At 35.4% G+C, this 27,093-nt stretch overlaps 1 protein-coding gene across 1 annotated transcript; it reads right to left on the reverse strand.

Moving 5' to 3' along the window:
* Positions 1-23,972: 23,972 nt before the first annotated feature.
* LOC108661596 (uncharacterized) lies at positions 23,973-24,704 on the reverse strand. The gene is made up of 2 exons (XM_018119046.2): positions 24,171-24,704; positions 23,973-24,122 (listed from the first exon to the last, which is right to left on the reverse strand). The coding sequence occupies exons 1-2, from the start codon at positions 24,702-24,704 to the stop codon at positions 23,973-23,975; spliced, it is 684 nt and encodes a 227-aa protein (XP_017974535.2).
* Positions 24,705-27,093: the final 2,389 nt, after the last annotated feature.

Below are 27,093 nucleotides of genomic sequence, written 5' to 3' on the forward strand. Positions count from 1 at the left end.
TATAATTTTGTTGGAAAACAGTTTCTATATACCATCATTTAAACAAAATTTAGTTTTTATGTCTATTTCAGACATTGTTGATTATGCTTTTGATATTAAAGATTCAATTGTTAAAAAGTTTTTATTCAAACGATATTGGCATGTATTCTCTAACTTGGGGATTATATAGATTATGCTTGTCTCTTACTTATATTTATGCCACCATATATAATGTTAAGAGAGTTGCCAAAAGGCCCCACATAAAGGAAACATCATCCATGTTGTGGCATAAAAGGCTTGGCCACATCTCAAAAGAAAGAGTAGAAAGGTTGATAAAAGATAACATCCTACTTACTCTTTATTTCTAATGATGTGGAGACATGTGTTGATTGCTGCAGGGGCAAGATGACCAAAATAAAAGGAAATCTGTTAAATAGAAGTTCCAAGTTATTATAACTTATTCACACTGACATAAGTGGACCATATACCCCTATTATTTGTAATCATAGATATTTTGTGACACTCATTAATGTTTTTTCTCGTTATGTTTATATGTTATTAATTAAAGAAAAGTCTGAAGCTCTTGATCAATTTAAGATCTTTAAGACTGAAGTTAAGAATTAGTAAGGAAAAATCATTAAGGTTGTCAAATTTGATAGGAGTGGTGAATATTATGGTAAACATGACACATTTAGACAACAAAAAGGTTCGTTTGACAAATATTTAAAAAGTTATGGGATAGTGCCCCAATACATTGCGCTTGGCAATCCTAAACAAAATGGTGTGGTTGAAAGGCAAAATCACACCTTGAAGGATATGATGAAGAGTATGATGAGTAAAGCTAATTTACCAGAATCTTTACGGGGGGAAGCAATTAAAATAGCCTTGTATATATTAAATAAAGTTTTCTACCAAGTCTGTGCCTAAAACTCCTTATGAGCTGTGGACAAGATGAAAACCAAGTCTTAATCACTTACATGTTTGGAGATTTACTTCAAAAGTGCTCCTTTATGATCCAATTGAGACTAAGATATGGTATCGATCCACTCATTGTTATTTCATAGGGTATTTAGATCATTCCATGGGTTATAGATTTTATTGCTCCATTGGAGGTGGTAAAATTTTTGAAGCAAAATACCTAAGTTTCTAGAATTGGATTTGGCTGATACTAGTTGCTTTAAAGTTAAATATAGAAGACAACATACTAAGTAAGAATTCTAACATGCATACAAAAAGAAACTGATGGGAATACACAAGTTAGGGAACGAGAACAAATGCAACCAATTTTTGATGAAGTTCCCCAAAATCGAAATCTAATATAAGAACCACAAAGAAGATCTACTAGGATTAAGAGGCCTACTTTTTCTTCATACATATTTGAATTCTATCTTGGAAAAGGTGACTACGATATTGGTCATGTAGTTGATCTCGTAAAATTTTCAAAAGTTGTTTCTAGTCCTCAGTCAGATCTGTGGTGGGATGCAATAAGGGTTGACATACAATCTATGTCTCATAATAATGTATGAGAACTTGTTGAGCTACTAGAGGGTTGTAAACCCATAAGAAACCCATATGTTGTAAATGGGTGTACAAAACCAAGAAAAATTCCAAAGGAAAAATCGAGAGGTTTAAAGCTAGATTAGTTGTTAAAGGTTTTACACAGAGATAAGGTATTAATTACAATGAAACCTCTTTTCTTGTATCATCCAAGGATGCTTTTAAGATTATTATGGCACTAATGGCTCATTATGATTTAGAGCTACACAAATGGATGTTAAGATTACCTTTCTAAATGGAAATCTTGTTGAAGAAGTCTATATGTTGCAACCTGAAGGGTTTAAAGAAAATGGAAAATATCACCTTGTATGTAGACTCAAAAAGCCTATTATGGGCTCAAACAAGCTTCTCGTCAATGGTATCTTAAATTTGATGAAGTAGTTATCTCTTTAGGCTTTGTTGAGAATAAGGTAGACGAATGCATATATCTCAAGATTAGTGGGAGCAAGTTTATTTTTCTTATCTTGTATGCTGATTATATCTTGCTCTCAAGTAGTGATTTAAGGATGCTGAAAGAGACTGAAAAGTTATTGTCTAGGCAGTTTGACATGAAAGTAGTCTAATAAAAGATGTCTTTCTAGAAGAATATTTCAATGATCTTCTTGAGGCATGTTTAGTTGCTAATTCTGATAGGGATGATGTTGAATTTATTAAATATTTAAATTTGTTAAATGCTCACTCAAGACTTAGAACTAATCATCTATTTAAGTCTTTAGATGTTTTAGCTTCTTTGATGCCTGCTTTCAAGCCCTCCATTAAAGAACCACCTACCTTGGAACTCAAACCTTTGCCCACACACTTAAGGTATGATTTTCTTGGAAAATCCTTTACTTTTCCAGTTATTATTTTTGCTTCTCTTACTAATATGGAACAGGACAAGTTATTGAAGACACTTAGAGAATTCAAGAAAGCAATAGGGTGGACCATAGTTGATATTAAGGGAATTAGCCCTTCTATCTGCATGCATAAAATTCTTTTTGAGGAAAATCATAAAGCCATAATTGAACATCAAAAAAGATTGAATCCCATCATGAAAGAAGTGGTCAAGAAAGAAATCATCAAGTGGCTAGATGTTAGACTAATTTATCATATTTTTGATAGTTGATGGGTAAGTCCAGTCCAATGTGTTCTTAAGAAAGGGGGGATGACTGTAGTTTTCAATGACAATAATGAGCTAATTTCAACAAGAATTGTGATTGGATGGAGAGTTTGCATGTATTATTGCAAGCTCAACAAAGTTGCAAGGAAATATCACTTCTTTCTTCCATTCATTAATCAAATGTTGGATTAATTGGCTGGCAGGGAATATTATTGTTTTTTGGATGGTTATTCTAATTATAACCAAATTGCTATTGCCCCTGAAGATCAAGAAAAGACTACCTTTACATATCCTTATGGCACCTTTTCTTTTAGAAGAATGCCATTTGGATTATGTAATGCACCTGCCACCTTTCAAAGATGCATGATGCCCATATTCATAGACATGGTGGAACAATGTTTGGAGGTAATTATGGATGACTTTTCTATTTTTAGAAATAATTTTGATGATTGTCTTATGAATCTTGCTAGGGTACTTAAGCATTGTGAAGAAACAAATTTGGTGCTAAATTGAGAAAAATGTTACTTTATGGTGCAAAAAAGTATTGCTCTTAAGCACAAGATCTCTAGTAACGACATTAAGGCAGACAAAGCAAAAATTGAAACAATTGAGAAGCTGTCACCTCCAAAAAATGTCAAAAGTATTAGAAGTTTTCTTGGTCATGTTGGTTTTTATAGAAGATTTATTAAGGACATTTCAAAAATTTTTAAATCACTTTGCAATTTGCTGGAAAAAAATGTGCCATTTAAATTTGATAATGAGTATTTTGTTGCTTTTGATGAATTGAAGAAAAGATTAATTTCTACATCTATCATAATTAGTCCCGATTGGACTTTCTTTTTTGAACTAATGTGTGAAGCAAGTGATTATGCGGTGGGAGCTATTTGGGACAAAGGAAAGATAAAGTCTTTCATTCCATCTCTTACGCTAGCAAGACTTTGAATGAGGCACAACAAAATTATACCACAACTAAAAAGAAGCTTTTGGTTGTAGTTTTTGCTTTTGACAAATTTCACTCCTATCTAGTTGGGACAAAGGTGATAGTGTATACTGACCTTTCAGCTATCAAATATTTGATTGCCAAGAAAGATGCTAAGCCAATATTGATAAGGTGGATTTTTTTGCTAAAAGAACTTGATCTAGAGATTCGTCACAAATAAAGAACAGAAAATCAAGTGGCAGACTACTTATCAAGATTGGAAAATGAAGCTAAAAGTGGGGATTCAATCTTAATCAATGAGACTTTCCTTGATAAACAAATCCTTCAAGTTGGTAAGAAATCATTTCCTTGGTATGTCGATTTTGTGAATTATCTGGTAAGCAATATTATTCTCCCAAATTTAACTTTCCATTAGAAAAAAAATTTTTTGCATGATGTTAAATTTATTTTTGGGATAAGCCTTGTTTAAGCATTGTAAATACCAGATTTTTAAAAAATGTGTCCCAAAAGAAGAAATCTAAAGCATGCTTCAACATTGCCATTCTTTAGAATATGAACGACACTTTGGAGGAACAAGAATTGTTGCTAAAGTTCTCTACTCAGGTTTGTATTGGCCTACATTATTTAAGGATGCTTGTAATTTTGTTTTGTACTGTGATAGATGCCAAAGAGTGGGTAATATATCAAAGGGACACGAGATGCCTCTTAACAGCATCCTTGAAATAGAAATTTTTGATGTGTGGGGTATTGACTTAATAAGTCCATTCATACCTTCATACAACAATAAATACATCTTACTTGTTATTGATTATGTCTCTATATGGGTTGAAGCTACAACTTTTCCTCATAATGACTTCAAGGTGGTGATGAATTTCATCAAAAAAATATACTTTCTCTTAATTCGATACTCTAAGGGCAATTATTAGTGAAGAGGGTAGTCACTTTTGCAACAAATATTTTGACGCACTTCTTGCAGAAAGTGGAGTTAAACACAAGGTTGAAATGACTTACCATTCTCAAACTAGTGGCTAAGCGGAAGTGTCTAGTAGAGAAATCAAGAGGATTTTGGAGAAAATTGTTTGTCCCATAAAGAAAGATTGGGCAAGAAGAAGATTGGATGATGCATTTTGGGCATACCGAATTGCTTACAAGACCCCAATTGGCATGTCTCCATACAAGTTAGTATTTGACAAAGCTTGTCGCTTACCAATGGAACTTAAGCATAATGCTTATTTGGCGGTGAAGAAATTAATTTTTGATCTGCAAGTAGCTAGTGAGCAAATGCTTTTGCAATTAATAAACTTGATGAATTTCACCTTTGTGCTTATGAGAACGCTAAACTTATAAGGAGAAAACAAAGCAATGGCACGATAAGAAGATAGTTGAATGTACCTTTGAGCTTGGCCAATCTGTGTTGCTTTATAATTCTCGCTTGAAACTATTTCTTGGGAAACTTAAATCAAAATAGTTTGGGCCATTCATTGTCAACGAAGCATTTCTACATGAAGCAATCAAAGTGAAGGGGCCAAATGGTCAAAAATTTAAAGTCAATGAACAAAGATTACAGCATTATTAGGGAGGTGAAATTGATTGCCAAAAGTTCTTAATACATTTTCTTGACATTGCCTAAGTCTAAGTTAGTCTAGCTGAAGACTATAAATGAAGCGCTTCTTGGATGGCAATCCAAGTTTCTAAACTTCAATTACTTTAATATTTACCTTTTTTAGTTTTAATTACAATTTATTTTTGCTTGTCATTTGATGCTTTTTTTTTATTATTCTAATTGCCTTTTTTTTGTTTTGTTTCATTTTGCAGGTTTTTTTTAAAAAAGAATTAATAAATAATAAAAAACGAGAACTGTGGCCCTCAAAGCAAGAGTCGCGGGTTTGGGATAAAGAATTAAGTTAGTTAAAGTTAAAACGTTTGAGCATCGCGATGCTAAATCTTCAGTACCACGGCGTTGTAACCCGAAATATATTACTTCGGGTCAGCACAAGCGAGGGCCGCGACGCTAGAGTTAGAAGTTGAAATAAAGGAGAAATTGAATGTTTGAGCGTCGCGGTGTTAAAACCCAAAGCGTAATGCTTTGGGTTCTTATAGTTGAGAGCTGCGACTCTAAAAAAAGAGAGCCATGACATTGGCCCCGATCCTCTTGAAAAACATGTGTTTAGTCAAAATTTTTTTACCTTTTTCCCAAATGTCCCACTCAAACCACCTTTCCTCCTTTTTCCCCTTCATAAAACTTCCTATATCCATATTTTTGACTCACTTTTTTTTAAAAAAAAATATATAAGTTTTTAACTTCATTCCATTCATGCAACAAAAATCCTTCACCATTCCTCATCCTCTCACATATTCCATCAATTAAGTGTTCTTTAACAATTTTTATTTGCTTTGATAATTTTTTTTCGTTGATCATTCTTGCCATTGTTAGAATCCATAGAATTTCCATATTGAATGAGTACATTATATGTGATTGTTGATGGATATGAATATTTTCTTATTAATTATGCTTTGGGTTAGGAAAATTTTTGTTTAATTGATGATGACTATAGTGAAATACTTGTTTATTAGGGGTTGGGTTGGTAGAATTTTTATGTGCTTGTTAATGCATTTGTTGATAGTCTTGTTGCTTCGGATGTGAATTGGTGAAAATTTTCTTGGATGATGATGGGCTTATAGCAGTAGTTGCAAATTTGGTTTGAGAAACAATTAAACTTTGACATTTACACACTTAGTGATTGTGGAAATCATTTGTGTTGAAATAATTTGGTTTGGTTTCTTTTACATATTATATATTGTGCTCAACTTATTAGATTTTGGAATTAAATGAACTTTTGATTGGGTTGGCTTTTGTTTTGGTTGGTGTTTATTTGAATTTTGGTAGTAATGGCACCTAAGTGTTTAAAACCAAGTTTAAGGGGCATGTTCGATCGAACAAAGTTTGTCTCTGTTGATGCTTCAACATGACATTACACTTCGCTGGTTAACTAGGTATATATCCCTGAACAAGGTTTAAATATTCCTCTAATTCATCATAAGGAGATACATCAGATGATTGAAGAATGACATTGGCAATGCTTTTGTGAACCACCTGAAGTTGCGATTGTGCTAGTGGTAAGGGAATTCTATGCAAATGTATTAGAGCATGTTGATGGTGTTGCTTTTGTACGAGGCAAGCAAGTACCATTCCACAATCACACCATCAACGAATTCTTTAGGACTCCAAACATTGACAATGATGAATATGAGCAATACTTAGGGGATCATCAAGATTGTGATGCGATCATCTCGGAGCTTTGTGTTGCAGGGGCATAATGGAAAACATCTTATGGCGAACTTGTCTCATTTAAGTGCAATGCAATGAAGATAGAGCTGAAAGTGTGGTTGCATTTTGTGGCGACGAGATTGCTCCTATTGACTCACATCAGCGATGTGACAAAGGATCGCATAGTTCTTATTGATGCCATTTTGATGCATAAATCCATTGCCATTGGGAAAGTTATCTTTCATGCCATATTCACTCACATCAGCTATGTGACAAAAGATCACATAGTTCTTATTGATGCCATTTTGATGCATAAATCCATTGATATTGAGAAAGTTATCTTTCATGCCATATTGCATACAGACTGCACTAAATAAAATGGTATAGGATTTCCTTCGTTGATCACTACCTTGTGTGGGAAAGCTAGTGTGCACTGGAATGCTAGAGAGGAAATGCAACAACTTAAAATCTCAATCACCATAGGCATTTTGAAGCAATTGGAAGAGCTTGTCATTGTGGCTAGTAGTTTTTCCCAAGCTGCTCGATAACCTCCACCAACGGCTCCACCCTGCAATGTCATTCAATGGATGGAATGGATTGATCATTGTTTGGATTGTCAAGAAAGGTAGAATAGCAATTGAGCAAATGATGTGCTTATGTAGATCATATTGGAATAGATATGGCTACTTTCCCTTCTTTGCCCACAAATTCAGATTCTAATGATGATTTTGGTGAGGAAGCTAAAGATGACCAGTAGACTATAGCTACGACATTCGGGGAGCATTATTTACTTTACCTTTTTTTTTTATCACCTTGAGGACAATGTGATCTTCTAAGTTTGAGGGAGTTCTTTTTACAATTTAGTTAGTTTGCACTTTTATTTGCTTTTATTTATGTTTACGTTTATTTACTTGCTTTTATGTCTTTTACAGTTAGGTTTTGCATGCGTTATTTGTGTTAATAAAAAAAAAATTTTCCTTGAGATATTTTGCACCTGATCGTGATTTTTCCTAAATCTAGGATGATATTTTGAAAATCTTGTGATTCTTAGCTTTTGGGAAACATATGGATATGACTTGATTTAATGTGATATTCTTGTGTTAACTTTATTTTAGAATGTGACTTCCAATAATTTGAGCACTATATTCTTTTACTTAGAATTGTTATGTGATTTAGAGAAAGTTTATATTAATAAAAGTACAGTGAAGTTAAGAATTCTAGAATTTGTTTTATTTTCTCTAAAGACAAAATCTTAGATAACACTTAGGATAGGAAGTGATTTGGGCCATCTTTGGAATGTTTGAGCCTTTTTAAGCCTACCTTGTTACATATTTATCCTTTATCACCCTTTTTGAGCTAAATTTATCTTTTCTTTGTAAATACACAATTATGTTAGTCTTAGCCTTTTTATTTGATTCCAACATTTTGAGCCTTTCACTCTTAAGTATTTTGATCTTTCTAGGAAGTGTCTTATGATTAAAATTAAATTAAGGGAGAAAGGTGGAGTGACAAAAGAAGTAATTGGTGTTGAAAAATTTACCCTTTGTTCATAATTGTAAAAAAAAAAATGTGTTTTGGGGTATAAAAAAAGATGAAAGAAATAAAATGTGTTGTGCAAATGAATTTTTCAGCTCAAATAGGTCATAGACTAATTAAGTGCTTGGGGTGAATTTAAGCTTAAATCTTTCCTTTATCACACCTTGGCCTAAGCCTTACATTACAAGCCTAATAAAGACCTATTGATCTTTGAATAAGTATTAGTCTACATTAGTGGAGAGAAAGATGAAAAACAAACTTATGGGATTCTAGTGCTCAATCGTGCTTTGAATTGCATACTATTCTTTCTAAGATGTTATTCACACACACAGAGTCCACGAAAAATTAGTTTTCACTTGAATTGATGCATGAATTCAAAGATTATCTATATTTTACCTTAAGTTGGAATTGGGGATAATTTTTAAGGAAAAAATTGAGAAATCATGATTTGGTAATTCTATCTCTTGAAAAAGTCTTTTTATTAGTTTGTTTTGTTTTATTTTCTTTTGCTCGAGGACTAGCAAAATCTCAAGTTTGGGGGTGTGATAATTTTATTTTATAAAATTGTTTTAGTCATATTTTGTTCTTAAATGATAGTTAAGTCCTTAATTTTTGTGATAACTTTTACTTTTGCTTTTTTACGGGATCAAGCGATAATCTTTACTTTAGCTTTTTACGAGATCAAGTGATAACCTTCACACTAACTTTTCAAAATTAAGTTTAGGTATAAGGCGTTTGTTGTGCTTCAGGTATGGGGCATGACAATTTCGATATAGTACGATCAGAGGAGGAGAAAATAGGGAAAAGTTGTGGTTGTAAATCTACTGAATTGTTTTAATGATTTTATTAATGATACTGGATTGATGGATCTTCCAATGGTTGGAGGAAGGTTTACTTGGAATAGAGAGGAGGTTACTTTTTGTAAACTGGATATATTTCTTGTGACAGTGAAATGGTTGGCAACCTAAAGCGATTTAGTGCAACTATGTCTCCTTAGGTCTATTTCAGATCATAATTCAGTCGTTTTTGGTGGGAAAATAATGAATTGCGGTCCAAAGCCTTTTAAGGTGTTCAACATTGGCTTGAAGAACAAAGTTTCAGAAAGTTACTTAAGGAGAAATGGACAATAGCAACAATAGGAGATGAAAGGAGCCCGCGCCTATCGTTGGGCCTTAAAAATATGCGACCCATCATTGGGAATTGGTAGTAAGATTACTTGGGTAATGTGCAGCGGAAAATAGAAGCTTTGTGGGGTGAATTGCATGAGTTAGATTTGAAGTGGCAGACGACAGATGGTGATTTTCAGAAACGACAGGAGGCAACTCAAAAACAATCACAACTATGGTCGTTATACCACGTTGAGGAACGTTCTTGGTAGTAAAAATGGGGCACCAAATGGGTTACTAATAGAGGAGATAAGAACACAAGATACTTTCATGCAATGGTCTCAGCAGGGAGGAGAGGTAATCAAATTGGCAGCTTACGGATTAATGAAGATATAGTTGAAGATCCTAGCGGGACTAAAAGAGAGGTAGTGAAACATTTCACAGAACTTTTTACTAATAGAAGTTTTCAAACTTGATGACATACTACATTTAAGAGAGATTCAGTTCAATGATAGGACTCACAATTCCCAAAAAAGGAGATATGGGAGACAAGTCAGGGATGGTAATAATTTTAAGTTTTTCAAGACTCAATGGACCACGGTAAAATCATTAGTCTTGGAATTTTTGAGTGATTTTTTCAGAAAGGACGACTTGGTCATGGACTCTCAAGCCAGTGGAGTGATTTTTTCAGCATCCATATGGCCTACACAGCTTTTAGTTATGTCCTGGACAAGACTATGACCCCAGTTGTCATCAATCTGCTTCGCCACATTAGCCCCCTGACCCAACAAGACCTCCCTGTTAGCTCCGAGCTCTCTCCTGGTCATCGTTATTGTCTGTTGGATGTTATGAAATACAGAGGCAGTGCCATGACGCTGCTAGAAGCTTGGACGGAAGTCAAATCTTGCCACGTTGACACCGATACGGTAGTCCAACAGCCAAACTCCTTTCAGTTTTGAGGCGGTTGGTTTAGCTTGAGCCATGGACCCATATCTAAAATATCCAAAGCATCTTCCCCTCTTGGACCTCTTGCGGGGTATAAGAATCTCTAGGACTTTTCAAAAATTCTTCCCAATCCGTTCCAGCCATTGCCCATTCACTCTCGATGATAGATATTGAGGAAAGGTTTTACTCTGTTTTTGGCTCACCTGACGTGCTCTGTTAGATTCCCCAGAGTCGCCCACGGCGTATTTATCATCTCACGTATTTATAGAAGGATTCGAATTTATATCAATATTCGATTATGGGATTGTTACTTTTGTCTATGAACTATGGAGGTTATATGGCGCCCTTGCTGTGTCTCTGTACCACCAACCTGAACATTGCTTACTCACCTGCGGAACTCCAACCCATTATTTTCTAGTAGTTTTCACCGCTGGGATGCATTTCACTACAAAATCACCCCCATTTATTACCAATTTGCTAGTTGGAGGCTTTGCTATCTCCCCACCATTTTCTCCAAAAAAAAAGTTTGGGGGTTGAAGCATGCAAGATTTGCCCCGACTTTGTTGTTAAGCAATTAGACGACATTGAGGTTCCATATGGCAGCATTAGCTTCTTGCATAGATCGAAAACGAACAAAACCAAAGGTTATTCCTCTCACCAATTTCTTCTGTGGAATGACAACATCAAGGATATCCCCAAAGTAAGGTTTTTTATTTTTTATTTTTTTATAAGCCATGAAAGTATTTCATAAATGATAAGGGTTACTCAAATACCGCAGCCCCATCAAAGTAAACAAAATCTCCCTCTCTTTCTCCCCCGTGCAAAGCATCATGCTTACATATCAGTTCCTAATATAAGACATCCAAGGCCACTCTCTACAAAAAACAACCTTCCCTGAACAAAATTAAAACTATCTTCTCATCTGCTTGACGAGATTAATCACCCAGCTTTGGTAACTCAAATGCTTCCAAAGCCTAACTTAAAGCAAATCAAATCAAGATCTCAATTCTTAAGACATCCTAATGTTTTTGTTTTTCCTCCCAATCAACCCGTCAAACATGCCCATTTTCCAAGCACAGATGCTCAGGACCAACCAATACAACATGCCACTTCCATGAAATCAATGTTCCAACTATACATTCAGCCCTTCATACCAAGCTTCATTCAATAACATACCGTAGAGGTCTCATACCATACTTAGCCCATAGCCCATAAGGTTTTCACAAGCCTAGGCCTCCGAAAAATAAAATAAATCCATGTCACCTTATATCGGTTTGCCCATCTCATATATAGCCGACCCGCCAAATGCTCCCTTTAGTATATGTTGGTATCATGACGATTCAAATGTCAATAACCTTCTGCTAAATCCTCAAGAAATAACAACAAATGCCAATTCATTGAGTGAGGGAGGTTGTGAATGAAAATTGAGACAAGGTTCCCCTGATTTCATCTTGTTGCTACATTTCTGTGCCAAAATCTCCTCTGATGAGGTCTTGCTTTATGATTTGTTATTAGTTACTCATCTTCAAGAGGTCTATCCTATTAAGATCAAGTTACAAACAATAGTAATAATAATCTTAATAATAATAAAGGGTAGCTTTTTTTTGATCCATAAATTTCATTTAACTTATCTCAAAATTTGAATTGAAGATTTTCAAATTAAAATTTTAAATTTCCCTCCGAGAAGTACAACTTAGGTGGCTATAGATAAATCTTACTTTCCCTTTGTTATAACATGATGAATTAAATGCCAGCTCAGGATTCACTTTGCAATAATTTTTGCACCTCAACCCAGTTATAGTTGGTGGCTATACATGGACAAAAGCCTTGAAGTGCCACCAAAGGCAAATTAACGTACTTTTGCTTTTTGCTATAGGGCATGCATTGATAAGAAAGGAAAATGTTGAATCCTGATTGGATTCGAATCCTAAGCAAGCTACAATTTCAAGCATTAACAAGAAGCTGTTGAATGCATATGGAGTCGGCCTTTTAAGGTAGCTATCAATGCTTTTTTTTTTCTCTTTTATGTACGATCTCAAACCTGAGATATATAATGAGAAGTCTCAAAAATTCCAACAAATGAGATATCCCCTTGATGACGACTATCAACGGCTATACAAAGAAGTGAATAGCTTTTGAGGATCAAAAGTATGATCTCAACTTTCTAACCTTAGGCTTCTAACAAAACATGGACCAAATTTCAAAGTGCAAACTTGATGTTCATGCTGAAAATACATGAACATAGAAAAAAAAAAGCTACAAAAAACTAAACAAAAGTTTATCTTGCTCAAAATACATGACCAAAGGGAAAGCTGAAGCTCCAAAAAAAAAAAAAAAAACTAAATGTCTGACGAATTGGTTAAAACAACTGTGCACTATAATTCATTAAAGCTTCAATTACTAAAAAAAAAAAAAATCTTTTATCACTGTCCAATTTTGTTTTGCTCAATCAGAAGATGATTTATTAATATCAACAAGGTACAAAGTCTGATCAAAAGATAGAGATCAGAAGAGCAGTAGATTTCAAGTGCCACTCAAAGAGAGGTTAGCTGCAGGGCGCTGCAAACATTAAGCATGACGGAGCACAGACAGACTCATAAATGATTAGCAGTACCGTGCACTTTTGAGCAAAAAAAAAAAGAAAACTTTACAGACACCATAATGAAAACCATAGTCAGCGGCGATCGACTATCTGATCCATTTGGCATTAAGGTTAAGAAAAAAAAAAATGCAAACCATTTTACTTTCTTGACTTGTCACAAAATCTTTCTGTTTTGTCCTTTCTCCTTAGTCTTGTCCTTGTAGCTAAAAATCAAAATGTCCTTACGCATAACGACACTGGATTCGAAACAAAGACCACGATTTAAGCAGGCATAGAAAAACAGTACCGTGCCGGCTGTTTTATCCAAACGAAATTATGTATCAGCCAATCAAGAAAAAGTGGAGTTGATGAGGATGATTCTTCAGACCATTTTTGCACTGTTGTACGAGATTTTTGAGGTGTGTATTTTTTTCTAATATAATATTTCGGATTAGTTATAATTGCGCTTTTCTATTAAAAAAAAGTAGAAGCAAAAGGAAATTCCAAAAGAAGTAGCTAGTGTTAAAACGATAATAAGAAAAATCATAAGTTAATTAATTTGAGATATTTTAGGCACATAAATATTATAAGGGTTTCTTCACCTATTATTTTAGTTCATTTTGGATATTCATCTTAAAATTTAATATGACGTCGAAGTCAGCTTTGCCCCACATCTATTAGCTCTTCTATAATAGGTTGTTATCCTACATAAGAAGTTCATGAAGCCCGTACATACTACTAAAATGAATAATAAAGATTAAATTCATACAAATTAAATAACTGAAGCAAAAAAACGAGTTCACCTAAACTACCGTCACATTCAATAATCAATATATGCTGAGTTGAAAGAAGAAATTTCGGTTTGAAAGTGGAATTAATGGGACTGGATTGTTACTGATTCAATCCAGAAGAGCTTGAATATATTTAGGGGGTGCAGAAATATATTTCGGGAGGCCAATGGATGTGCAGATAGTTTGGCCAAAAAACTATAAGGATAAAGAAAACATGTTTATAGGCTGGTGTTGGATTTTGCTGCTTAAAACTCGATGTTTATTGTAGCAGTAGTGGCTCGGTGTCAACAAAATGTATGGCATGTGCGTGGATATGTGGCGTGTCATGTTACTTAGGTGACACATTGATATAGTAAAGACCTAGTGTCAAGTAAGGTGTCTTTACAGAAAAGTGGTGTTTGCTGATTGGTACTTTACAATGCAATCACATTGTAAGAAATGTGATTGTAGAGAATGTGATTACAAAGAGTATGATTTTGAGGAAATTGTGAAAAATGACCTTCGTAGTAAGGTGGCTTCAAAAATGACTGTCTCTATAATTTTAACTATTTTTAGTCAATTTTTGACACGACTTGACAAGAATACTCTTTAATCCAATTAATCCAAATGAAAGTACGTCTCAGTTTCTTTCTTTTTGCTCTCCCGCCATTCAGCTTAAAATTCCAAAATTAAATCTCGATTTAGATTTAGATATCCCTCCGTCCAGCTCTCCAACGCCATTGAGGTTTATATCGACAGCCAACTTTCTCACGATCTCAAAGTGCAGAGATGACATCAAGGTATTTGTTATGGGTTCATGAGTTTATTTAGGGTTATTCATTGAACGAAAAAGTTGATGAGTAAATTATATGAGTTTGGAAACTTAAATCTGGTTAGGGGTAGCGAAATCAATCAGTTTATAGGTGATGCGTGAATATTTGTTAGGCATTGAGTCAGTGGATATTAGGGTGTGTGATTGGATATTAGGAATCGTTACCTGTTTATTTGGCATTTGGTGCCTGAATATATGAGTTTGGAAACTTAAATCTGGCTGGAGGTAGCGAAATCAATTAGTTTATAGGCGATGCGTGAATATTTGTTAAGCATTGAGTCACTGAATATTAAGGTGTGTGACTGGATATTAGGAATCGTTACCTATTTATTTGAAATTAGGTGCTTAAATATTACGTGATTGAATATTTGTTGAGCATTGTGTGAGTTCTTTATTGGCATTACGTGAATGAATATTTGTTGAGCGTTGCGTGATAGGCATTACGTGACTGAATATTTGTTGAGCATTGCGTGAGTTTTTTATAGGCATTACGTGACTGAATATTTGTTGAGCGTTGCGTGACAAGCATTACATGATTGAATATTATATGACTGAATATTTGTTGAGCATTGCATGACTTGTTTGTAGGCATTGCATGACTTTAGCTACCTAATGTTGAAGGTGATTATCTACTGATTCAGCCTGCTTAATAACAAATTGTGTATAATTAGAAGAGAAATAGGCTAAAGCTGGTTAGTAAACTGTTTAACAAAATAAATTATATAAGCTGTAATTTCGGTTAAAATTACCATAAAAGGATATTGAGTGTCATCTTCAATAATCTAATAAGCTTTAATGTAATTCTTGAAGTTTATATATAATTTCAGACTTGTATAGTAGCAATAATATTAGATTTTGGTTGGTCTACCATGATGCTTAAATTAAAAAAAAAAAGAAGAGAAAAGAGGAAACGATAACAAATTTCTTGAAAAAAAGAAAGAGGTAACATTAAAATCCTTTTTGATTAGTGAAAAAAAGAGGAAACCTTTAAGCTGCTTTTTATTAAGAATTTCTTGAAAAATGATGTTTGACCTAACTTTTGCTTTTAAGAGGTAGATAAGATGAAAGGGCAAACCAAACAGGTACCTAATAACCAATTCAACCCCCCTTCATTGCATTGATATGAGTGTAGAAAACGAAGAGTCAACATTCATGCCTATAAATAAAAGGAACCATTAACCATTGGAATCAAATTCAATTATCTTAATCAATCTCAGATAATTGAAAAATGACCTCCAAAGATCTAAGAGTTAAGAAGGGGAAAGAGGTAGCCTCCGAAGAGAAGGAAGTGCCTTTGAGGGACCAGTTCCATATATTCCAGCAGAAGATAAACGTCCTCATCGACAACCTGATGCAAAGGACTTTTGACCTGGAGGCATCAGACGTTTCACGGTCTGGTTGGGGAACAGAATATGTCATTCCTACGAAAACCTTAGATGATTCATCCAAATCTACTGGCTGGGAACAACAAAAGTCACCTGAATGTTATGAAGGTTGGGGCTCTCTTGATGAGTCAAATCAACTAGCAAGTTCAAATGGCTAGGATACACCAAATGGTTTGGGTAGCACTCAAAGTGAAAAACCTTATAGTGATGCACTGCCATAATCTGGTTAGGGAACAGAAGATGTCATTCCTACGAAAACCTTGGATGATTCTTCCAAATATATTGGCTGGGAAGAACAAAAGTCACCAGAATGTTATGAAGGTTTGGACTCTCTTGATGAGTCAAATCAACTAACAAGTTCAATTGGCTGAGATACACCAAATGGTTTGGGTAGCACTCAAAGTGAAAAACAGCATCAGTCATATGACAGTGTAGGGGCTCATGTCGTTAGGCTTCAGATGCTGGTAAGAAGAATCGTCCTCTGAAGTCAGCTGGACTCATGAATGATGATTCCAGTATGGTTGTAATGTACACTGCTATAACACAAAGATTAGACATGTTTACTTCTGAGCAAGAAGATATTTTCTCACATTATAAAACGTTTTGAAGTGACCTTACTAAAAAGGATGGGAAGAAGAAGAAGAACCTGCTAGAAGTGAGGAGAAAGTGCTCGAAAAAATTAGATATTTATCCTATAGTTGACTACAGTTCTCCTCATTTACAAAAATACCATTACATAGTTGGATCATCAAATTGCAATTACAGTACTTAGCCCATTTGTTGGATCATTAAATTCATTGTACTCTTTAAAAAATTTGTATTTCTTTGTAAACCATTAAATAAAGCACAAAATATTTAATTTAATAATATTTACGTGATTGATTTTGGCATCCTGTTTCATATCGTTGCCCAGAAAATGATTTATAATAATAGTAATAGTTGTTCTTAATGTCGACCTTTGTAATAGAAAAACATAAAGGGCATAAGATAGCTTCCAACCATTTCGTTCATATTTCAGTCTTCCCAATATCTATCGATAATTGCCGTTTCATCTTCAAACCATTTCAAACTTAGTTTAAGGGTGAAGAGAAGTTGAACCACTAAAGCTGAACCGTCCTGCACTGTCTTAAGCAATGGTCGCATCTTCGAGTAAACCCAATGTTCATGACAATGGAGACCAAAGTATGGGTGATGATGAATACTCTAGCCTACGATCAAGGAAGAAATGGAAACTAGATCTTCAACTTCTTGCCGCATCAATTGGTTTTTCAATTGAACCAGGTAATGATTTATGCTCTCCCTTACGGTTTAGGGACATATCACATGGTGGTAGGTATTGGCTAATAGAGAATGTTTGTATAATTGGATTATGGATACTGTAGTTTGTATTTCTCATAATTGACTTATGGTATTTTGTTTTCTTTAAATTCCCTCAACATGTGCTTTAACTTTCATCTGGTTGAGGATTTAAGGCGTTTAACTCGATATTTTGTTATGATGGTGCTTGGGGTTGAGTTATGGTTTGATATTGTCGATGATAATTGGCTTACCTTTATTCGAAAAACAAGACACAGAATAAGTGAGTCAGCGATGCAAGTGCAACTAGTCATGCGATCCCATATCATCTAGTCACGCGATTCAATAAGAATTCGTAACATCACTCCATATATACTACTCACGTGACTCCATATCAAATAGTAACGCAATTCCATAATAGTCAGTCACTCGACTCCATTTTTCTACTCATGCGATTTTAGAATAAACACTCACGCCATTCCATAATAACTAGTAACGCCACTCCACATATATTACTCACGCGAGTCAATATAAACTAGTGACGCGATTCCACAAAAATTCATGTCACGCGCTTCCATATTAACTAGTAACGCCACTCCATATTTATTACTAAAGGGAGTCAATATCAAATACTCACACGATTCTAAATCTTAACAATTCACGTGATCCATATTTACTACTCACACGCTTCCAAGTGGATTAGTGACGCGATTCCATATTAACTATAACGTGATTCAATATTTAGTACTCGCATGTCACGACCCGGAACCTCCCTCAGGCCCATGACAATCGCCGTGACGTCCCAATTGACACTCATTATCCGGAATGCCAATCGAAACCCCACAAGGCTTACATATTAGTTTCTTTCCTTTCCTGTGAGCAATCATTGTTAAATATCGAGTTTTTAGAGAATATATACTATTTTAGATCAAAAACAATCAAAATAAAATTTTCGCCACACAGGGTATTTTGGTCATTTTTTTCTCAAAAATTTCGAAACTGGCTAAAACGTAATATACAAGTACAAAACACATAATTCATATTCAAAATGAGTTTAAAAGTCTGAAATCTTCATTTAAAACGAAATTACGATTATTTGAATATAATAAGAAAATAAAAGAAATATTAAGGAAAATATTCTATTTTCTTATAAAACAATATTTATAGAGTTATACGTGAATAATTTTTATAGTGTAAAAGCTAAATAAATTTATACATACTGAAATACAGTAAGCCAAAATATTTAATTTAATTTACAATAACAAGAGGGCCCCCGAATAAACAAAAGTAAAGAGGACTGTGAACCTATGATTTGGAAAATACAGATCCAATGGTAGTCCTCGATGAGATCAGCTATCTACAATCTATACTGAACCTGAAATGGGTGGAAAGGAGTTGGGTGAGATTTTGCAATCCCAATGAGTAAACAGACATTATCATAAATATCTAAAGGCGAGTAAAATGGAGGCAAGTTTAAACAATAAATTTCAACCCATTTCATAATGTTTTCAATTTATTTCTTAAACCATAAAATATTTGTAATTTACCAAAACAATTGTTAAGGCTTATGTCTTTTATTAAAACAAGGCTCAAGCCAAAACTAATCCTCGGGGACACCTTGGCCGAGGCATCTAACCGAGTCCGCCAAAGGTGTTAAAATATTCACACGTGAAACACATTTTTATTTTTAAAACCAGCCGTTCTTTGGCGTTGGCCGAGTTACACATTCACGTGGGGGTTCGACGTGAAGTGAGCTCTAATACTACCCCGGGAGTTACCCTCATCGCCTCTACAACCAGAGTAACTATATAACTGGGTTTACCGTGCCCCTCTAATAGGCAGTCCACGAAAACCCGTCACTGCAGTGACTAACCCACCAATTTTAATAAAATTTCGACAGTATAACGTGGCTTTTATTTATTTATCCAGCCTGCATAGTAAAACAACTTACATAAATTTCCCAATGCATTCACAAAATATAGCCACATATACTCATTTCTCATAAGCCATTCCTAGGAAAATATATATTTTTCAAGTCAATTTGCAGCCTCCAATTACTCAATTTCATAATCAATACAATATATTTTTATTTATCACATTTATTCCTAAAACATCAAAAATCCCGTTTTCATTTCATAAAATACATAAAGGGTATTTAAAAATAAACTCTAGATAATTTACAATAATAATAAGTTTACTCACTGTTTGTACAAACTAAAAGCTTTCTAAGCGCCCCGATCACTACTCGTTGGGTACGACTTCTTTGCCTTTTCCGGAAGGCTCTCCTCCTAGACACATTACAAAAATTTACACAATTCATCACATTGATGCTAAATCACTATATAATTAACTTAAATCCTATACTAATGCATGGTATGAAATGCAATAGCCTAAAATGGCTTAAATGCGGTATTAACCTATTTTTGGCACTTTGCCCGATAAATTGCTAATGCGCTCCATTTTAGCTCTAAATCATCCCATTCTCTCTCCAACATTTCTAACCATTAAATATCAGCTAATAACCTTCTAAAAACAACAAAATCAGCTCACTCCCTTCCTTGGAAAATTCGGCCAAAAATGGGACATTAACTCGGTAAATTTTCTACTTTGTTTTTCTATCACGTTTAATCGTTTTTCATCATTTCTCTTCATTTTCCTTAGAATAAAATCAATTCATTATCATTGTACAGCATTGAGCATCCAGCCAAGAGTGGGTATTGTGAAAATTTAATGATTTCTTGCCCAATTTAATTTCTAAACACATTTAACTAACTAAAACTATCAATTTAACTAAAAATCAAAACCTAAAAATTTCAATTTCTCTCCCCTAGAATTTCGTCCAGCCCTTGATATCACTTTTTGATCTCTCTCCTCAAGCATGCTAAATGGAAATAAAGGCATAGGAAAGGTAGAAATCAAGCTAAAATCGAAAAATCTTACCGTTAGACGCGTAAACGGTCGAAAACCGTGAATTTCTCTTTGAATTTTCTTGTTTCTCTTTGGTTTTTCTTTTTTTCTTCCTTTCCTCTCTATTTCCTCTCTTTTTCTTCCTTATGGCCGGCCAGCACTCAAAATTTGGGTTTAAATGGGCTGACTTTTCATTAAAATAATATTATTTCATTAAAAAATGCCACATGTCACTTTCCCATTGGCCCATTTTTAAAATTTCATCCATTTGTTTCCAAATTTTCACCATACACTTGTCTCATATATTCATAGCTTAGATAAAATTCTCAGACTCATCCAAAGTCTCGGTGGAGTAATTTTTGTAATTTACACTTTTACCCCCGTAAAAGTCAAAAATTACATTTTTGCCCCAAAAATTGAAAAATTGCCCATAGACATATTTTTCACCCCTTATACTCATACCATTCTCCAATTTGTCAAATTTGATCTAAATTCTCTCAAAATCTCAAATTTTGTCCGTGAGTGGCAACATTACGATTTTGCCCCTACACTCCAAAAATCACCAGAATTAAACTTTTTCACTTCCTATCATTAAATTATACTCCAAATAGTTAATCTTGGTCAAAAATTTCACTCCATGATCAAATTATTATCTTAGGTGGCAAAATGACGATTTTACCCTTGAATATCAAAATTTCTAATTTTACCCCAAATGAACCCTCGAACTCCGAACAATCATTTTTAGTCATTCCTGGACTATAAAATATTAAATTTCATCCTACAATTCCTATTTGAACTAGTTCGAGGTTAAATCAACTCAAGTGTACCATTAGGTACAATACCGAGTTTCGTCTATTCTTAAGTGCTTTTCCTAGCATAATAACATACTACTCAGTGCATGTATGTCATGACATGTATTTATGGGTCGGGTTTTACATCGCGTGACTCCATAACAAATACTCCCGCGAATCAATATCAACTGGTGACGCAATTCCATCCACACCATTCACGCAATTCAATAGCAACTACTTACAACCTTATGTCACGCAATGCAATTCAACATGTCATATAAGCTATAAAGTAAAGAAGTAAAGGGGGGTTGGCATATGCAAACAAATGAACATTGTCATGTAAATTGTGTAAAATACTAACAGACTTTACGATATGAATAAGAAAAAAAATGTTGTTCTTATTGGACCCGTATGCTTATCACATAAATGAATACAAAGAATAATATGTAAATGATACAACAAAGAATAATATGGAAATGATATAGAATAATGTTAATGTTATTTACAGATTGAAAAAGAATAAACAAATTAAAAAATTTAACAACTTGAGCTATTGGCAAAAATCTCAAGGCCAAACTTTGTTCAAATGCCTTCTATGGGATTTGCCTTCAGCGACTAATCCTCCGAGCCGATCAACCACTGCAACGAGGCTGTAACCCAATCCCCGTAACTGTGCGAATCTTGCTGTATCGGGGTCTTCTCATTTAACCTATTTTCATCCACGTCAAACCTCACTTTTGACAGTGCGAGTTGACAAAGTACCCCGCCTGGTGGCATATAATGGGAAACAATGATGTTAGTGGACTCATTTGCTTATCACGTAAGCCAAAATTCAGTGCTTCTTTTCGATTGTACGATGAGTCCACTAACATCATAATCCATTTTAGCAAGTTAACATGCACTACCACCCAACGATCATCGAAAAAGCACGGTACGAGAATTGAGTCAACCTCATGCCATGGCAAACCCCGCGGAGGTCTCCCACCCCTTTCATACTCAAGCACATCGTCTAGTAAAACCACCACACTCGGCTTGAATGTATTCTCAGTGGGGGAATACTGTATTTCTTGGCTCAGTTGGAGCAAAATAAGTTGTCAATTATGTTATGCACAATAGTTAGATGCAATTAAGTAACCCTAAACCCCATACATTTGAATAATTACAACTCAGTAAAATATAATATACTTACATAGAATGTGGTGTCAACGATCAATATTCTCTACTTGTAGTGTTGTGGATGGTGCTCGCGCGCTCGCTTACACAACACACTGATGCATGCATCAATCTGTTGGTTGTTCATCAACTCTATCGGCATCTCCAATCTCTGGAAAAAATCAAGCCCTTTTGCCCTTCGATGCCTAGAATGTTAACCCTGTAAATTTAAAATAGAGTTAAATTAAAATTATAGTATTGCTAACTGTTTAATAAATATCCTAAAACCGTTAACCCTAATATGGTCTACTGTTTTCATTTTACCTGGCTTGGTCATTTTTCAAGAAGGACTCATATCTGTCCTTCAAATTGTCCATCGCTTTGCGCTAGACTAATAGCGGGTTAACGTACGGGCTTCGAAGGTATTTGTTAGCCAAGATCACACGTGCATCTTCGGGGTTAGGTCGAGGTGGAGCCTCAGTAGAAGGTGTGATCTCACCATGCGGGGGGGCCTCTGCTGGAGTTGGGACAAGAGCAGGATGCGCGAAAGTTGTAATTCCACTACTCACAAGATGAGGTACCTTTTCGACCTCAAACGCAGAAGGTGGAGCCTCGAGAGAAGGTGTGTGCTGAGAATGCTGGGTTGCCTCTATCAAAGATGGGATAGTCGCAGGATGATGTTCAATCAGGTTATCGGGAGGTGAGCTTCGACACTAAACGATCAAAAAAATCAAACACATTAGAACAGTGTATACATCATACTTTTTATAACTCACGCGATAAATAACATACAAAATCAAACCTCAAAATGGTCGATCAGTCGACAAACAATTCGATCCTCCAACCCTTGAAGTGAGTGCTGAATATGCTCATGCAGTGACTGCGTCTGCATCGCCCTCTAGATCTCCAACTACATTGACTGCTGGATCTCCAACTGCATTGACTGTTGGATCTCTAACTGCATTGACTGCATCTGCATCTGCATATTCTTCTGCAATGACTGGAGGTATTTCTTCCACTGTGTTCGCATTTTTTGCAGCTCTCGCTTAATGTTTGTAGTCATTTGCGAACACAGCGCCTGGTTTCTCAACTCAGCATGAGGGGCAGCACCTGAAGTAGGAGGAGGGGCAGTAGCAGAAGCAGGAGGAAGAACAGCGAGAGTAACAGCATGATGACCAGCAGAAAAAACACCATGAACAACTGTAGGAAGAGAATGAGGTGCCTCAGTAGCACCAAAATCGGAATGGACTTCCTCGTCCGCGGTGCGTCTCTACTTAACGACTCATCGTACTTGACTTTTTCCTTTGCAGTCCATTATTTTCTTCTTTTGCTGGGGATGAAATTCTAGGCGACCCTCCAACTTCCATAATGGAATGTATTGCTGCCCCTCGGAGACATTAACCTCAATGTCAACCTAGTATGCTGTCAACATCTCTTCTGCTGTTGGCTCCAATGTTCTCACTGCCCATAACTGCACTAAAACATACATTGCCATTAGGTATAACCGCCGCTACCCTATGACAATAAAAATAAAATTTAATAAATTAAAAAAAATATGGTTTCTTTACTCACCTTGCCTTCTCTCTCCAAACTTGCAATATTGGCGTGGAAGCCTGTAGGCCTTTCGTCACATTGCCATTAAAGCATTCTTGGCCAAAGCTGTCCAAACTGCCGCTGCCTTCCGAACAAGCTTCTGATTTCAAGTGTTGCTTCCAACGTCCAAAACTGCACATTAATTGTGTAATATTTTTACTCACCTCATAAATTCTTATGCGAAAACAATAATGATAATGATAAACATTAGGCTATGGTAGACTATCTGAAATGCTTATATAAATCCGTAGAAGTGGTAGTGCTTTTTATCTGCTTCTCCAGCAGTAGGAGGTTCGAAACCCCTTGGCAAGTAATCCACGGTTAGACTCCACACGTATGTGCCCCATGGGAATGCAATCCACTCATCCATGTTCTCAACCAGCGACTACAACCATGAAACCACAGATCATCTGTAGTCTTGATCAAATAAAACATTGGTCGCGATCAAGATGAGGGCCATCTTGCTCCCGTCTCCCTCCTGCTGAAACTGCCCTTCCTTGAACGTATCTAAAACCTGTTGGATCTTCACCTCCTTCCTAAGTCCCCAATATCGTAGGCGAATTCCTCTAGGGAGGGCCTCGAAGGGATTGACAATGAAAGTCGATAAGGGACCAAACTTCAATCCTGTCACCAGACAGAACTCCCTTTTAGAAAAGCGAGCCTTTGTTTTCCCTATTGCGAACCATAACTCTGCCTCCGTGGCATCAGGTTTGTTGATTCTGCGCAGCATTAGATAGTGCATGAAACTGAAGCAGAATAAACTCTTGTCTGCTTTGACATCCATCACGTGCCCGAAGCATGTTCTCTTAAAGTTTTCTAGCTCGTTCACTTGACACAGCATCTCACGTATCATGTGCAGATGCGACCACTTATAGTGGATGTTAATGCCCGCATTAAACCCCCACCGGTATTTTGACACAGAACGCAAGGACTCCATGTTTTCCTGCTCTGTTCTTGTGTTGGCCATCTGCAATATAAAATAGATAACATTCCCATTTTAGTCATGTCAATACCATCATTGTAGATTAACAAAAAAACGACAAAAATTTCTTAGAAATAGCCCTCCTCATAAGCTCACTCAAAAAATAACCCTAACAATATTTTTAACTATTTTTAGACAACCCTGAAACATAATAATTAATCCAAGTGTGGAGCATGGATTATTAAGTAAATCAACATATACACATTAAAGCATTATAGTTGACCCAAAATAATACAGAATGAACCCATGTAGATAAATTTCATGCAGTTATGACACTCGTGCAATTTCCTACAACAATAGTCACGCAATGCCTAATCAATTAGTCATGCAATTACTAACATTAAATCACGCAATGATTTATACACAAGTCACGTAATTCTAAGAACAACTAATCGAATCATGCACACACTAACTGACGCCATGCTTTAACAATATTCACGCAATAACCTAGAAACCAGTCATGCAATGACCTAGAAACCAATCACGTTAAGTTAAACCCTTTTGCAATCGCACAACCCCAACATGACCCCATGCCAAAATCCACTCAAGCAAAAGGTGCCAACCACCTAAGCACGCCCTCACTCACGCAATATCTAAACCCTCAACCGAATTCCTAACACATACATATCAACCACTCACGCATGGCCGGCCACCTTTCTACCCCAACAACACCAACAATACCACCTTCATGTTTAGATTCAAAAATTTCAAGCAAAAAAAATATCAATATGAACGTCCAATATGTATACGTTATGCTCAAAAATCTTAACCCTAAACATGAACAATAACCATTCTGTCAAAAACCTCCACATGGTTCAAAATAAAATAAAAAATTCATAAAAAAAATTATACCTTTCTCAGCGTAATGTCAACTTTCTCACACTACTCAATATGTGAACTACCTTTATGCAAATAATAACCACTCCAAAAGGCTCTTACCACTGCCAAAATGCTCGAAAGTTGAACTTGTCACGACCTAATTTCTTGGGCCATGACCGGCGCATGAGCTCAATAAGCATAGCTCACTAAGCCCAAGCAAGCCTATTCATTTACCTTTGCTTAACAAATTTGTCATATCATGCACACACACACTTTTTTTTGGGTGTGAACATAGCCAAAACACAATGGCATTATCGATAATAATATACATGCACTATACCAGTCATGTATTTAGTAATTTACATTGCATACACATATTCACATTGTTAGATTGTATTCATAATACAAAAGGACCCATGACTTCCAGCGGAGACATTTACAATAAAAGGGATTACTATCGAATGCCAGACACATACCCAGGAGATGCACTACGGGGACTCCTCGATCTAGGGTCCAACAGTCACCTAATCTGAAAACATGAATTTTTATAAAACGTGAGTACAATACTCAGTGAGTGAACAAGGAAGGGAACAAGTAACAATTAGGGAGAATTTAAAATCACGAAGCACTTGTTTCAAAACAATGCAATTTAGTTCATTCCTATTTAAAACCCCTCCAAACCCGAGAGTTTCTCGCTGCAGCGAACATGAACTTCGCTGCATTGAAAACAGAGCAACAAGAGAAACATTTTTTCTCACTCAACAAAAAGCCATCCTACTAAACTAATAAAATCAACCTAACATTCATGAAAATTCTCAAAGTACAATGTGTCAACTTTCATGTACATTACAACCATAAATCATTGTCCATCAATTTGCTATATCACACATATTTACTTATGTATATATATATATGTATATACCATCATCATCATCTCACCAACCCATTATCATCATCACCAGCTCATCATCATCATCACCAGCTCATGCGCACTCCCTACTCGTACATGGCTGGGTCATCACCGGTTATGCGCACTCCCTACTCGCACATAACCGGGTTATGCACACTCCCTACTCGCACATAACCGGGTCATCCTCGGCTTATGCACACTCCCTACTCGCATATAGCCGAGTCAACATAATTACACAACATTATATTCAAGCATATATGTATATCAACATAATGCAGCCACATAGAAATCCATAATAACCACATTTCATAACGTAAACCTTTTCTCAAAAGCTTGTTCCCAAGGCATTCATTTTCATGAAAAATTGCATTAAATCATTCAAACACTTTGTTCAAAACAGTCATATTCTCAAAACAATTTTGATAGGCAGTCCACTCACAAGTGTCGAAAATTCGGATTCCGGGTGAACTCAGACTAATAGTCCTCAGGCGCAATTCCTTTGCCTTTTGACAAATAACAAAGTCGAAGAATTTACTATATTGTCCCTAAATTGATATAAATTAATTTAAATTACTAATGCTTGATATGTAAATAAAAAATATGTCCGATTACCTCTTAATCACGGTATCAATTAAATTTGACCGA

This window comes from Theobroma cacao, chromosome 4, assembly GCF_053813885.1.
Source record: "Theobroma cacao isolate CCN51 chromosome 4, ASM5381388v1, whole genome shotgun sequence".
NCBI classification, from domain to species: Eukaryota; Viridiplantae; Streptophyta; class Magnoliopsida; order Malvales; family Malvaceae; genus Theobroma; species Theobroma cacao.

Coding starts and splice junctions, on each gene's coding strand:
- LOC108661596 (XM_018119046.2), bottom strand. CDS start 24,704: ATGGCCAACACAAGAACAGAGCAGGAAAACATGGAGTCCTTGCGTTCT. Junction 24,123..24,170: donor TCATCTTGATCGCGACCAAT/GTTTTATTTGAT, acceptor TCATGGTTGTAG/TCGCTGGTTGAGAACATGGA.